The sequence below is a fragment of the Tenrec ecaudatus genome, chromosome 3, assembly GCF_050624435.1.
Source record: "Tenrec ecaudatus isolate mTenEca1 chromosome 3, mTenEca1.hap1, whole genome shotgun sequence".
NCBI classification, from domain to species: domain Eukaryota; kingdom Metazoa; phylum Chordata; class Mammalia; order Afrosoricida; family Tenrecidae; genus Tenrec; species Tenrec ecaudatus.
This window is the reverse complement of record NC_134532.1, coordinates 201,291,448-201,306,087: the sequence shown is the minus strand read 5'-3', so window position 1 is coordinate 201,306,087 and position 14,640 is coordinate 201,291,448. Positions and strand designations below refer to the sequence as shown.

At 49.7% G+C, this 14,640-nt stretch overlaps 1 protein-coding gene across 2 annotated transcripts in view; it reads right to left on the bottom strand.

Annotated features, from left to right (window-relative positions):
• Nucleotides 1-1,266: 1,266 nt before the first annotated feature.
• ADGRA3 (adhesion G protein-coupled receptor A3) overlaps nucleotides 1,267-14,640 on the bottom strand; it is a 127,673-nt gene continuing 114,299 nt past the window's right edge. For both annotated transcript variants that reach the window (XM_075544479.1, XM_075544480.1), the window contains exons 17-19: nucleotides 5,982-6,127; nucleotides 4,393-4,488; nucleotides 1,267-3,071 (exon numbers count right to left, since the gene is read on the bottom strand). In XM_075544479.1, the coding sequence (XP_075400594.1) occupies nucleotides 1,832-3,071; nucleotides 4,393-4,488; nucleotides 5,982-6,127 (1,482 nt within the window). In that variant the 3' untranslated portion in view covers nucleotides 1,267-1,831. The remainder of the gene's footprint in view (nucleotides 3,072-4,392; nucleotides 4,489-5,981; nucleotides 6,128-14,640) is intronic.

The window sequence follows — 14,640 nt, the reverse complement described above, 5'->3', positions numbered from 1 at the left end:
AATGCAAGAAGGGTCTTTTTTTTAATCTTTGTTATCCCCACCAAAGGGAATTTTCTCTAAAACTAAAACCATCACCTAGAGAGATGCTACAATAGCACTATTCATTTGATTATTCCCAAGGAAATCATCTCCAAGTATCCCATGAGACGGGAACGTTCACACCCTTGTGGAGGATCGGTGAATGGCTTTTGAAGTAAACCGTCACTCTCTGGTTTTTGACGATTTATCAAGATAAGCTCCTTCATTCTCTTAGCATTTCCCAACTATGTATTTCTGGATCATGCTCTCCTATGGCACCCCTCAGGCTGCTTCGGAGAACAGAGTGAAGCTTGGCCAGCACTCCAGGTGTGGCCTTTCCCGTCGGAGGTTAGGGAATACCTAAAGGCGTCAGGGCCGCACCAAGCTTAGCTCCCAGATAGCTCTAGCATGAGTCCCAGAGAGCTTCCGGGCTGGGGCTAGATAAGAGTCGGGGTCAAGGGGGCATGAGGAACCTCAACAACCAGTCACACCTTTCAACTTGGGGCCCTAGCTGCCATGCAGAATGGAACTGCAAGTCTCGGCACTGTAGCATGGGCCTCGGTGGCAATGTGTCTGCGTCAGAACAAGGCAGCAGCCACCATGAAAGAGGCCAGCGTGAATGGATGGAAACCTTGCATGGTAGCTTTCCATTCACACCGAAGGATAATGCAGGTGCCGGTGTGACCACAGCACCCAAGAACATTAAACCGGAATAGAAGCCCACGAGTTACCCACATCACCGTGTTAAAGGGATACAGCGGAACGCATGCGGAGAGCCTTGCATGGAAAGTGGGTTGCTGCAGAGTTCGTTAGGTGAGCATTTAACATCGTCATCAGTTGATCGCCCTTGACTCATTTTACACTTGTTCTAGTTTTTAATATTGCCTGCTTCCCTTCTGACTGAGGTTCTCCTGTCTTACCTTGTTACTGCTGCCGGGTTTTGTTTGGATGGTTTTCTGGATACGACATCCAGGAGAGTACATCCACAGAGGCAGGAACAGGATTAATGGTTTCTTGGGGCACACCATGGGAGGTCAGAGGAAAACGGAGAGCTAATGGCAATGAGTACAAGAAAGCAAAGAATGTTCTAAAATCGGTTGTAGCGATGACTGTACAGCTCTTTTTAATGACTGAACGATTGAATTGTACGATGTAAGAATTATATATCAATAAAACTTTTTTTTTAAGCATGGTCATTTAGGGAAAGCTTCTCAGGCATGGCTACTTACAAACTAGGTCTTCTGTGAGTTCTTTTTACAAAAATGTTATTTTAAAACTGTATTTATGAGACACACCAAGCCAATACACCTTTGCATTAAATGACATATCCCCCTGTAGAACACCTGCTAACTACGTTACATGTAAGTTCACTTCTGTGTCTCCCTAGCACACAAACCTCACCAAGGTCGGGCTAAATACATACTTTCCAAAATATAAAACTGTTGAAATCAACACAACAATCGGTACCTATTTATTGTTGGATTCCCCAAGCCTGAACCGTTAACGGGGTGTAACAGATTCTGGGAAGTTTTTGGATTGCCAAGGTGTCCTGGCTGATGTTTGGACAACTAAAGTCATGCTTTAAAGGGTTGTTGTTTGGGGTGTTTTTTTTTGTTTTGTTTTCTTTTTTTAAAAATCATTAAACAAAAGCAACCTTGGGGGTGGGGGTGAGAGTATAAAAATCAGTAAAATCGAAACGTAGCAGTTGATTCTCCGAATCCAAGGCTCTGTGTGCAGCGTTCTCGCTGAGGAGCGTGTGCCGAGCGGAGTTCCCACGGTCGCCGCCCGCCCGCCCGCCCGCCCACCGGGCTGGCTACACGGTGGTTTCGTGTTTCCACAGCCCCGTCCTCACGTTGCCCGTGCTGTCCGCGCTGGGCAGGGCCCCATCCTGCCCGGGGCTCTTAACGGGCCCGTTCTGAACGGCCAAGTTGAGGCCGTAGGACTTCTGCTGACCGCCCAGTTCGGCGACCCCTGGCTTCCGGACCGCGTCCCGCTTGGCGCCCGCGGGCGCGGGCTTCTCGCCGTGGCGGCCGCTCTTGGGCAGCGAGCTGCCCGCGTCGCTGCTGTCAGGCTGGGGCGGGTTGTGCTGCCTCTCCCGGTAGGCCAGGTAGGCCCGCCGGCTCCGCGGGTGCCCGTCGCCCCCCGGGCGGCTCTTGGCCAGGCCGTTCTGCACGCTGCCCTCCACGCTCGTCGGCACGTCGTAGGCGTACTCGCGCAGGACCGTCAGCCGGCTGGCCCGGTGGCCTTTGCTCCGGTTCTTATGGTGGCGGCTCGGGTGCACGTTGGCCCGGAACTGGACGTCCAGGGGCGCCACGTGCATCTTGAGGTCGTTGTCCACCGAGTGCTCGGTCAGGCTGTTGTCCGGCTGCGGCGCGGAGTTGAGAGGCAGGGGGCTGGAGTGGCACTGGGCTGCGGCCGCCTGCAGGTTGGTCAGCTTGCAGCCCTGGGAGGAGTTCTTGAAGCTGGACGTGCTCTTGTTGGTGCACGACGACTCAGCGCTGCTGTTGGTGCCCTTGGCCGCCTCCCCGTTGGTCCCGCTGGAGCTGGGAGGCTGCGCGTTGACTTGGACGGAGTACGCGCTCCTGCCCGGGCAGCAGGTCATGATCCAAGCAAGCCGAACATCCTCCCGGTTCAGGCAGTGGTGCACCAGGAGAAAGGCACTGAAGCTTAGGCACGTGGCCCCGAAAAAGAAGCTGAACACCAAGTCCAAGGGGTAATACAGGGACACGGCCAGGGCCCCGAACATCCACAGGGTGACGTAGAGGAGCAGCGTGAGGCTGGCCCCCGAGAGCTGGGACTGGAAAGTGTGCTCATTCTCCAGGGCGGATGTGGAAATCAGGGACAGGGACATGGAGTCCTGCTGAGCCCCGTCTCCATGTTCGTTGGCCGCCAGCCTCTGCTGCTCCTCCGTGGGCTCCTTCAGCTCGTACCTGCGCTCGGGGTGGCGCTTCAGCTGAATAAATATGCTCAGAAAGTACACGCAGTTCACGAAGGTGATGAAGCTGGCCGGGCCGTAGAAGGCTCCCAGGGAGGGTTCCCACGCCATCCAGCAGCTAGGAGAGAACGCGGAGGCAGCTCAGAGGTGACCAACCCAATGGACCCGGTGAGCAGTAGCAATAGGCTCGCCGCCCCACCCCTGCATTCTGTCGTACCGACTGACTCCTAGCCAACCCAGGGGGATAGAGGAGCATGCCCCGCTGTGGGTCTCGGGTGGTCATCTTTACGGGAGCGGATAGCCAGGTCTTTTCTCCCGTGCATCTATGGGGCGGGTCTGAATCATCAGCTTTCCAGTTAGCAGCCAAGTGTCTAGCCACTCACTGTGTGCGCAGGTCTCCTGGAGCAAACCTTAAACCCACTGCGATGAGGCTGATTCTCATTCACAGCGACCCTACAGGGCACAGGGGCACTGCCCCACACGGGGTTTCCAAAGCGGCCATCTTTACAGAAGCACACGGCTTTCTCCTGCACAGTGAGTTCGTACAGCCATCTTTTCCATCCATTAACAGCCTAGCAGGAACCACTGCAAGAGTCCTGGTGTGGTCTAGTGGTGAAGCATTGAGCTGCCATCGCCAAGGTCAGCAGCTTGAAACCACCAGCCGCTCCTTGGGAGAAAGATGAGGCTTTCTACTCCTGTAAACAGGTATAGCCTCAGACCCTCAAAGGGTGCAGTCTGGACTGTCTAATAGGGTCGATGACAGTGAGTTTGGTTTGCGTTCCTGGCACGCCAGGCTGCTTGCAACAAACAAACCAAAACAATCCCACTGCCCTCAAGCCGATTCCAGTTCAGCCCATAGGAACCCTATGGGCAGAATAGACTGGCCTCCAGGGTTTCCAAGGCTGTGCATCTTGACAGACGAAGACCCCCAGTGTGGCTGGTGAGGTCGTTCTACTGACCTTTGGTTAGCAGTTGATTGTTTTAATCACGGCACCCCTAAACCTCAAAGACTGCCACTGACTGCCCTTAGGCAAATTCTAACTCACGGCGACCTTACACAGGTATTCCAAGGCGGTAAATCTGTACGAGAGCAAACATCCTCTTCTTCCTCCCACAGAGCAGTTGGTGGGGTTGAACCACTAACCTTGTGGTTAACAATCCAATGCTTACACCACCAAGGCTCTTTCCGGCACCACCCAAAGCCAAACTCACTGCCATCAAGTTGATGCCAACTCATAGCGACCATTGAGTACAGGACAGGACAGCCCCTGTGGGTTCCCGAGACTGGAACTCTTTATGGAAAGAGGAAGCCCTGTTTTTCTCCCGCCCATCCTGGTGGCTTCCAACTGCTGACCTTGCAGATCACAGCCCAACACATAACTGAGATGCCCCGAGGAGAAGCGTCAGGGGCAGACCGAGGGCGAGTGTAGCGTACTCACTAGGGCGCATTTGGCCGGCTGCCATAATTCTTGATGTTAGCTGCTGCCGTGATACCGCACACTATGACGGGGATGCCGCCGCCAATCAGGTAAAACCTGGGAGGGGGAGGGAGGGAGGAGGGCTCATGGGTCATCAGGACAATTGCTTAGTGTGAGAAACACGAGATGCCAGCGCTTTAGGAGCTATCCCTTGAAGATGATGATTATTATTATCACTGTTATTCCAATCAGAGATTACTGGAGTTAACTTCTGGAGGCTCCCTTTAAAATGATAACATCTGTTTGACTTGGGCTCCTATAATATTTCATTTTTCCTAATCACAAGGTCTGGTTCTGGCTAGGAGCTGAAGAAATCTAATCTGCTTCTGCCACCTAGTGGACAGACCGAGTAACATGCCCCACTGTGGTTTTAGCTCTTTCTCTCATATTTATTTGGCTAGTAAAGTAGAAAGATGTGGACTAAGTTGAATTGCACGCACACACAGAAATAAGACAGGGAAACCTTAAGCTTTGGTACCTGTGACCTGATCTTACTTGGTGATAGGGTCTTTCCAGGGGCACAAACGGACCTCGGAGATAAATGTATGGTTTCCGGCTACGCCATAGAGCGCGGATTTCTCGGTGCACGTAAAGATAATGCCGTCTACGGAACACGCAAGAGCAGTATGGGAAAGATTGAGACACGGCGAGAACCCACAAAATGGGCACGAGAAGGCAGAAAGTGAGTGTGTGCTGTTGGGTAAGGGTGTCGGCCGACCTGCTTCAACTTGGGAAAGACAGAATGACTGAGTGTACCCAGACGAGATACGCCTGTAAATCCATTTAAGATGAACTCAGCCTGGATCAGCCAAGTTCACGGCCACCAAGTCCATTCTGACTCACGGCAACCCTACAGGACAGGGTGGATCAGCCTCTGTGGGCTTCCGAGACGGTCACTCTTTTCAGACACAGAGCCTCACTGATCGGGAGAGAAGTGTAGGGGGGCTTCAAACTGCTGACTTTGTGGTTAGCAGCCAACACGTGGCTTTATGATTTCATGCATTTCAGATCAGGTATTCAATAAGCTTTGGGTTCAATTATCTCTACTCATTCACCACTAGACTCTGTGTATCTTTTGTTTGATCATTGTAAGTAGGAGTGGCATCACTCAAAACCTGTTTTGTCTTTTGTCGAGAATATCTGTAAAATCGACGGCAGGCAGGCAGGAAGGGGTGGGAGGGAGAAGAGCAGGAAGGGAGAGAGGAAAGATGGGAGGAAAAAAGAAGAGAAGACGGAAAGAAGGAAAGGCAGCATTTCTCCAGTGTCCAGTCTATGGTTACCTTTTAATCCAGTCACCCTTCATGGCAACTCGACGCGGCAGCAGCGGCAGCACATCCCAGGGGAGAGGAGGAGGGCCCCCAGGGTGTACAAGAACCTGACTGCGAGCTCACACCTCCCGGCGGCAGAGGCCACTTAGGCTGCGGCGTCCACTCTTCTTCTCAAGCACTCACCCAAGCTTCCCTGCTACAATTCGTGGCCATGTTTTCACTAAAGCGCGCCAATTATTTACTCCACAGCCAGAGAAGGCAGGAAACAACGAAGTCAAGTACCTGAGCATTGGTCTTGGAGGAGGCGGCGGTTCATCGGGGTCTTGGCATCGTTTAGCCTTCTTCGTGACTTGTTTATAGATATTCCGAGCGGTGACTCCTACCCAGAGCACTGTGGCAAGAGTGGAATAATGAAGAATGATTCCAACCTAGAGAGAAGATTTAGGAATAAATAAACTGAAAGAGAGACAGGGGAAAGTGAGGCGGGGCTGGGGAGAGAATTCCCCTTTGCATCAGTAGAAGGGCAATGCTTAACCCCCTGTGCCACCAGAGTTTATTAAGTGCACGGCTCCCACTAAAGCAAATCAAAGCAAACAGTGGTTACCTTTAAACCGTCTAGAAGAAAACAGTGTTCAGGTATAAATCTACACTTCCTTCCTGCTCACGAAACAAAGCACTCCCACAAACGTGTAATAGAGGACCGCACACCTCAATACGCGACCCAGTATCTGGAAACGGGAGGGCTGGGCTTGTTACTCATACGGACACAGGACCTGCAATTTACCGCTGGACGGGCTCCCAGACAATAGAGAGTCCAGTACATGGTCCTCATTGAGGTAACGTCATACACTATAGGTGACAGAACCCACCTCATTTATTTTTTTAATCATTTTATTGGGGGCTCGTACAACTCTTATCACAATCCATCCATCCATTGTGCCCAGCACATTTGTACATTTGTTGCCCTCATCATTCTAAAACATTTGCTTTCTACTTGAGCCCTTTGTATCAGCTCTTCATTTTCCCTCTCCCTCTACATTCCCCCCTCCCTCATGAACCCTTGATAACTTACAAATTATTATTTTTCCATATCTTACACTGTCCGACATCTCCCTTCACCCACTTTTCTGTTGTCCAACCCTTAGGGAGGAGGTTATATGTAGATCCTTATAGGAGCGAGAAGAATATTTCCTCACATCTGACTCCCCGCCTCTCTGGAGTTTCTCAGCCTTATAGGGAAATGGACAGGTATATTATGTGTATTCATAAAAAAAGGATGAGGCAAGGTTGGGGATTTGGTTGGGCTCGTGTACACGAGTTGAAGGGCTAGGCCATTTAATCTCATTGCACAGGCAAGTAGTACACAAAGTCACAGCACACCAATGAAATGTCCTGAGTTCTTATTCAGGTTTCTTATCGTTCAGAACAAGACAAGCAAAGTGACTCTGGAGTGAAATTCGGCCAGGTGTTGAATCTGGGATCCATGTGTTCCCTGCTATCTGTCAACCCAGAGGCACAACATTTCAAGAATTGTTTTCCTCGTTTGAAATAATCTAAACATACTCTGACATGGAATAACCGCCTAAATGCATGCAAAATGAAGAATGAGGTGGCAGTATTAGAAGGGAGGCTTATTAATAACCTGTGATGTGCACATGACACTTGGTGACAGTGAGGAGGACTTGAGGCCCTCCTGATGAAGATCAAGGATGGCAGCCTTCAGTGTGGATGACAACCCAAATAAAGAAAACAAAACCCTCACAACTGGACTGACAAGTAACATCGTGGTGAGTGGAGAAAAGATTTACATTCCCAAGGATTTCGTCTAACTTGGAAACAGAAACAGTGCTCTGAGATCAAGAGGTCAAATGACACACTGCACTGGGAAGATCTACCACAGGAGACACCGTTAAAGAGTTGAAAAGTGGGGATGCTACTTTGAAAACTAAGACGCACCTGACCCAAACCATGATATTCTTGATTGCCTCATATGCATGTGAAGGTTAGACATTGGATAAGGAAAACCGAGGAACTTATGCAGGGATTCTGGAGAAGGCAATCCAAAGGATCATGGGCCGCCAAAAGGACAAGCAAACCAGTTTTGAAAGTACACCGAGAATGCGCCTTGGAAGGGAGGGTGGCGGGACTTCGCCACGCAAACTTCTGGGCATGTTGTCAGGAAAGACCAGTTCCTGGAGAAGAGCATCATGCTTGGTAGAGTAGAGGGGCAGTGGAAAAGAGCCAAGCACTCGGCAGGACAGACGGATGCAGGGGCTCAAACAGAAGAACCACTGTGAGGAGGGTGCAGGGTTTCCTTCCCTTGTGCATGGGGCTCATCAGGAGTTGGAACTCACTGCCCAGAACTGAACCACCAGAAGCACTATTTAGTACTCCGTATACTGGGGAGCCTGCTAGCACAGTGGTTCCACATTCAGGCTGCTAACCACAAGGGTGGCAGTTCGAATCCACCAGCCACCATGACGGAGAAGGCTGAGGTGTTAGACTCCCGTCCAGAGTGACTGTCTTGGAAATCCACCGGGGCAGCTCTCCCCTGCAGTGTAGGCTTGCTTGATGACAGGGAGTTTGGATTTGGGTTGATCCTTAGCCTCAGGATGACATCTCTGCCATGATTCCCTATTTGGAGTCTGGCTTGGAAGACATCAGGTCACCTCTCGGAAATCAAGCTTCTCCATGAGAAAAGCAGGAAAATTCTTTTACCGGGAGGGCGTTTGCAGGGGCTCCCATGGCCCACGTGACCGGAAGATAACCGGTGCTCAAAAGCGCCGAAGCTGTCACCTCAGTGGCGCAGTGATCACCTGACTTGCATTGGAAGCCAGTCTAGGGGACGATGACGTTCCAGGTGAAGACTTGAGTGGGCTAAGAGAACGGTAAAACCAGTCTTCAGAAGAAAGCTTGCATGTGGTACGGGAGCTCCCGAGACGATAACCCAGCCTTCGTCCGTCTGTCAGTCTTGGTTCTGTCTTTGATTGTGTCTTCTTTGGTAACCAATACAAGTAAAATTCTATGAAGGAAAAGCTCGGGGAAGAACTTCTCCTCCTAAAGGCCTGGCCTGCGAATAATGCCAAGAAAGTGTAACTGATGGATATGATCGAACACGTCAGCAACACAAACACTCCGACAGCCTAACAGAGTCCCTTTTTCGAAACACTGATCTGTAGCGAAACCACGTCAACATCAGAGCCCCAAGTTCTGATTTTGCAGGGGAACCACAACAAAACTTCCACTGCCCCAGTCCATCCATAGTCAATCTTCCCAGGGCCCTGAACTTCCTGAGACGCTGGGTCCAGTTTGGACCACTAAAAAACAATAAGACAAAGTTAATCCTGTCCAGGAAGCAGCTGGCTCCTTGGTTCCTGCTAGTTTTGCTGACTATACTGTAAAAGCAGAATATATGGACAGAAAGTAAAACAAAAATCACAAAACGCCCTTTGAGCTACCTGAAGTCTCACCAAGCACGGTAAATAAAAGCAGTACAAATGATTTTGGTGTACAGAAACCAGTAATATTCCGGGGAAATCCCTGATATTGACTCAAATGGCAGGCGATATTATTGTTGGGGGTTTTCCTTGAGGTAGAGGTTAAAAGGAGGAGAGATTAAAACAGGTAAGTTAAAAATATCTTCAAACCCTAGAAGGAGGGCAAGGTGGAGAACTTTCCCGGCTTTGAGCTAAAGGAGAAAACTTGATCTTTGGGTTTGGAAGTGTTTTCTATGACATTTCTGATGTCCCATGATGGGCTCCCTCTTGGTAGATACTGATTTCCAAGGATGGACTCATGGGGGTCTGGTATCTCCTGGTAATAAAGCTACTGAACCCTAAAGACCACACACACCAGGAAACCTGGAAAAATGGGGGGCTTGGGCCCTGCCCAGAGGGCACGCCTCGTCTTAGGCTCACATTCCCCATCCATCCACCCAGCCAGGATCACTGTGGCATGGGTTTGCAAACAAATTGAAGGTACATATGGAAATTCTATAAACAGTCTAGAAATAAGTCATCTTGTGCCTAGAGTCTATAAATGGTCAAGTAATTGCAGGTTCTCGTTTAAGAAAGGTCAACTTGCGTCAGGGACACCGGTTCTCACAACTGTAATGTGGGTCTAAAATAATTACCTAGAAATGGCCTGCTTTACATAAACACCACACACACACACACACATGCACACAGTACTCACTGTCGCCAAGTTGATTCTAACTCATAGCTACCCTAGAAATAACGACGGGCTCACACATCCCCAACTACCTAACTAAATTCGCTCACAGAGTTGAGACCAGGCATTGAACCAATTCTCTCATAACCACTAATCAACCTGAGACAGCTGGTGTGCAAAAGACACCTTTAGGATGAGTTGAGTACATGACTGATACATATGATCAACAGATGACAAATACATACGACTATACAGAAATGAAAAAAAACATCAAGACTCCATTACTGAATGCATACTACTACAGATATGAATTATCTGGTGCCAAAAACTGGCATTGGGCAGTTTTTTCTGTGATTCCATTTCCCCGCCTTGCAGCACCATTCAGTCCGTGCTGTTAACCTTGAGCTACTGACAGGAGACTGGGCCTAGTGAGGTTGGACTGTGCACGGGATGTTGACCCAGGCAGTGGCAGGGCTGATTCAAAATCACGTCCAGCTGTTTCCAATGCCCCCGCCCTTTCTTCAGCACAGTGTGGAGAGGGAAAGGGGCGAATCCCACCTAGTAGCCCTGGGGATGATTCGGGCAAATGGTTTCAGTTCTCTCAAGCTCCGTTTCAGTTATTGGTAAAGCACATGCCAAGAAGTCCTCCGTGGGGTGAACATGATGATTAAGACAACACTTTTGCAGAAAGTTACAAGTGGGAAACGTTTCCCAGGCAGGGATCAGAGTCTTCGCCAATGCCTCCCACCCGCCACGGCAGCAATCCTCTCAATAACCGATCTCAAAGGACACCTGAGGAGGTGAGAGGACTCTACACCATTGAATAGATTGACTCACGGAGCGGCAGAGCCCCAGGTAACCTACATTAGATCCAGCCAAGCACCTCCACCAAATAGCCATGGGATTCGAGGGCCATCCAACAATTACCTGGCAGGACCAGAATCTCTTCCAACCTCGAGTCAGTAGCCTTTCTCCCCTATCACTCTGCTTCTCCATTCTCCTTCAGCGCCTTGGGGAGTTAAGTACCACAACACAGGGATGGTTATAGAGAGGAGCCCGTCATAAGGAGGGCGGGAGGGGGAACGACATGAGATCTGGGTCACCCTCTTCCCTTCATAGACCTCTCACCGTGAAGATGACGGAAGGAAGGACAGAATTACATGGATGCTGTTGCTGGCTGCCATCAACGTTTGACTCCCGAGATCAGTGTGACGGAGCACTTCCCCCTGGGGTTTCCTAGACTATAACACTTAGCAGAGCAGAGCGCTAGGGTGAAACTCACGCAGAGCAGCTGAGCGGGTTCAAACTGCCAACCTTCTGATGAGCAGCAGAGAGCTGTGCATCATCAGGGCCCCTGACTCTACTGGTGTGGTCATTAGGGGCTGCAAGTTGGCTCCAACTCATAGCAGCCACGTGTGCCACAGAGTGAAACGCTGCCCGGGCCATCCTCTCCACTGTCGTCTGTTTGTGCCCACTGCTGCATCCACTGTGACCATCCATGACCCGGGCGGCCTCTTCCTCTTTGCCAATCACGCCGTCTTTTCCAGGGACTGGCCTCTCCGATGACACATCCACAGGACAGGAAACCACGCCTCGCATCGTCGGTCCTACGGAGCGCTGTGGCTGGGCCTCTCCCAGAACACTGCTTATTATCCCGGCAGTCCAGGTAACATTTCCTCTTCTTCATCACATCATATTTCAAAGGCGTGGGATTGGCTTCAGGCTTCCTTATTTATTGTCCAACTCTCATGCACAGGAGGAAACTGAAAATATACTAGGCTGTATATTTCTTTTTAAAATCATCTTATGGGGGGCTCTTACAACTCTTATCACAATCCCCACGTACATCCATTGGGTCAAGCACATTTATGGCTACGTTGGCGTCATCATGTTCAAAATATTCTCTTTCTACTCGAGCCCTTGGTATTAGCTCAATCCGCTACCCCTCTGCCATGAACCCTTCATAATTTATCAATTATTTTCATCTCACACTGACCGCCGTCTCACCTTCACCCACTTCTTTTGCTTGTCCCCCCCACCCCCCCGGGGGGGTGTCACAGGGAGGGTTAAATGTCGATCATTGTGATCGGTACCCCACCTTCCTCCCACCTTTCACCTACCCTCATGGTACCACTAATCTCTTTATTGGTACTGAGGGGTTTATCTGTACTGGATTCCCTGTATTATGAGCTCTATCTGTACCCGTGTACTTGTTCTGGTCTATCCAGATCTGTAAGGTAGAATTGGGGTCATGATAACAGGGAGGAGGAAGCAATAAAGAACTAGAGGAAAGTTGTATGTTTGCTTCATCAGTGTTACACTGCTCCCTGACTGGCTCATCTCTTCCTGTGACCCTTCTGTAAGGGGATGTCCAATTGTCTACAGATGGGCTTTTGGTCTCCACTCCGCCCTCCCCTTCGTCTGCTTCAACATGACTGTTTAGGGTAGTTGATCCCATCCACACCTCATGATCACGCAGACTGGTGTGTTTCTTCCATGTGGGTTTTGTTGCTTCTCAGCCAAATGGCCACTTATTTAGCTTCAAGCCTTTAAGAACTCAGATACTAAATCTTTTAATAGCAGGGCACCAACAGCTTTCTTCACATTTGCTTATGCACCCATTTGTCTTCAACAATCCTGGCACAGAATCCCAGGTTACTAGAACAAAGTGTTCTTGTGTTGAGGGAGTACTTGAGTAGAGGCCCAAAGTCCGTCTGATACCTTAATACTTAACATATGTACATAGATCTATTTCCCTATCGTTACATAAGAATATATTTACATATGTGCGTGCCTGTATTTAGACCTCTATAAATGCTCTTTGCCTCCTAGTTCTTTCCTCTATTTCCTTTTACTTTCTTCTTGTCCCACTACCATGTTCAACCTTCATTCAGCTTTCATTAATTTCTCTTGGCTAATTGCACTTGATCAAGTCCCACCAGACATCCTAATCCTACACCCTCCTGGCCATCAATTTTAGATCACTTGTTCCCTAGTCTCTGGGTTTGTTGGCTCCCCTCTTCCTTTCCCCTGCCTCCCCCTCTCCTATGTTTACAAGGAACCATCAGTGCTGTTGTTCGCTCCTCAGGATTGTTTATGCTGCCTATCTCATGGAAATAGTCGTGCAGAAACAATAACAAAAACCAAACGACAGAAAGGCCTACAAATAGTTCCAGGTCAATAGACATGTTGCCCTTCATGAGTGTTTTGCAGTTGAGACTGATGAGGTACCACATCCTACCCCTGAAGTCTATTTTTGGGATTCCTCAGGGACTTCACTGTTTTGCTCTCCTTGCTGCTCTGTTGCACGCCCTTCATGTTTCACCCAGGTGTGGTGGGCGCAGATCAGGCACAATTCCCGTATTGTGTCTCCAGTGTTGTCCCCGTATATGCATCTATTTCAAGGAGCCCTGGTGACAGCAGTTCCATGTTGGGCTGCAATCAGCATGATGGGCAGTTAGAATCCAGCAGAAGCTGAGGGAGAAAGACTGGGCTTTCTACTCCTGTAAAGAGGTACAGTCTCAGAAAGCCCCAGGGGTGGCTATGCGTCAACACTGGTTTGATGGCATTGAGTTTTGAGAGAGTGTAATTTTGCTATGTGTCGAAAAATTAGCAAGAAAAATCCCCGCTATCTTTCAAGTCCATGTTTCCCATATATTTTTGAGCCCCCCTCATATATCCTGATCAGTGTGTAGTTTCAGTATGTATCAGTGTGCTATTTTGATAACCATGTACACATGCACATCTGCATATAAAAACGGGTAAGCATGATGGTTCCACAGTTTGCTATAGATGACACACTGAGGCGGCATGACGCATCAGACAGGGTGTTCTGGGCGACACGACATCGCATCCCCGTTAGCGCCACTGGTGTCTGTCGGGAACCCGACATGCTTCCACCCTCTCCTCTCAGCTCCTGCAGTTAAGTGTGACAGCAGCCACGAAGAACAAGTCCCGCCGGACTCAGAACTACAAGAGTGATGTTAGGGAAACAGCTACAGACTTGTTTTCAAGTCCCTTTCGTGTATTTTTTATGAAAGGCCAGTCTCTCTTTCTAGAGGCCCTCTTTTTAGACATGAGGAGAGTGTTTCTACAAAATATTGTCTTCACAAGAGCTTCTCTTTGCCCTCCTAATGCGGCATACCAGCAGCCAGGCAAGGCCTTTCTAGCCATACTCCTCCATCAGGTGGTGGACTCCAAGTCCTTGTCTCTACGCCTGTACTTAAGGGACATGGTGGCGCGGTTGGGTAAGTGTTGGACTGATAACCACAAGGTCGGTGGTTCAAGTTCACCCTCAGCTCCGCAGGAAAAACTGAGGCTGTGTTCAGTTTTACAAAGCCCAAGACACTGTAGATAAGGCTGCTGTGGTTTGGAGTGGACTTGCAGTTGGAGTCCCGTTGTCTGTTGAGGTAATGAGAGACAAGGTATCTTCCAATGCTCTTCCTTAATGCCCTCGGGGGTGTGGTCTGCACTCAACAAATAGAAATATTCGGGCAAGTTGGCGCTTTCTCGGGGTCCGGCATCAGCCCCCTCTGACTCTGACCTAGGGTTCTTAGCCTGTGGGATAGTTGTCTATTACGTCATCAGATCCGCTGACTTCCTAAACCTTTTGAGTTAACAGCCTGCCACCCGGCCCAACAATGTCGGCCTCTACACCCACGTGAGACTGGAGAAGCCTCTAGAATGACATCTGACCCGGGAGTTGGGGCGTACCCACCACTGCAACTGCATGAGCCCTGAGTTCTGAGAGAGGTTGCTGTGAATTACAGAA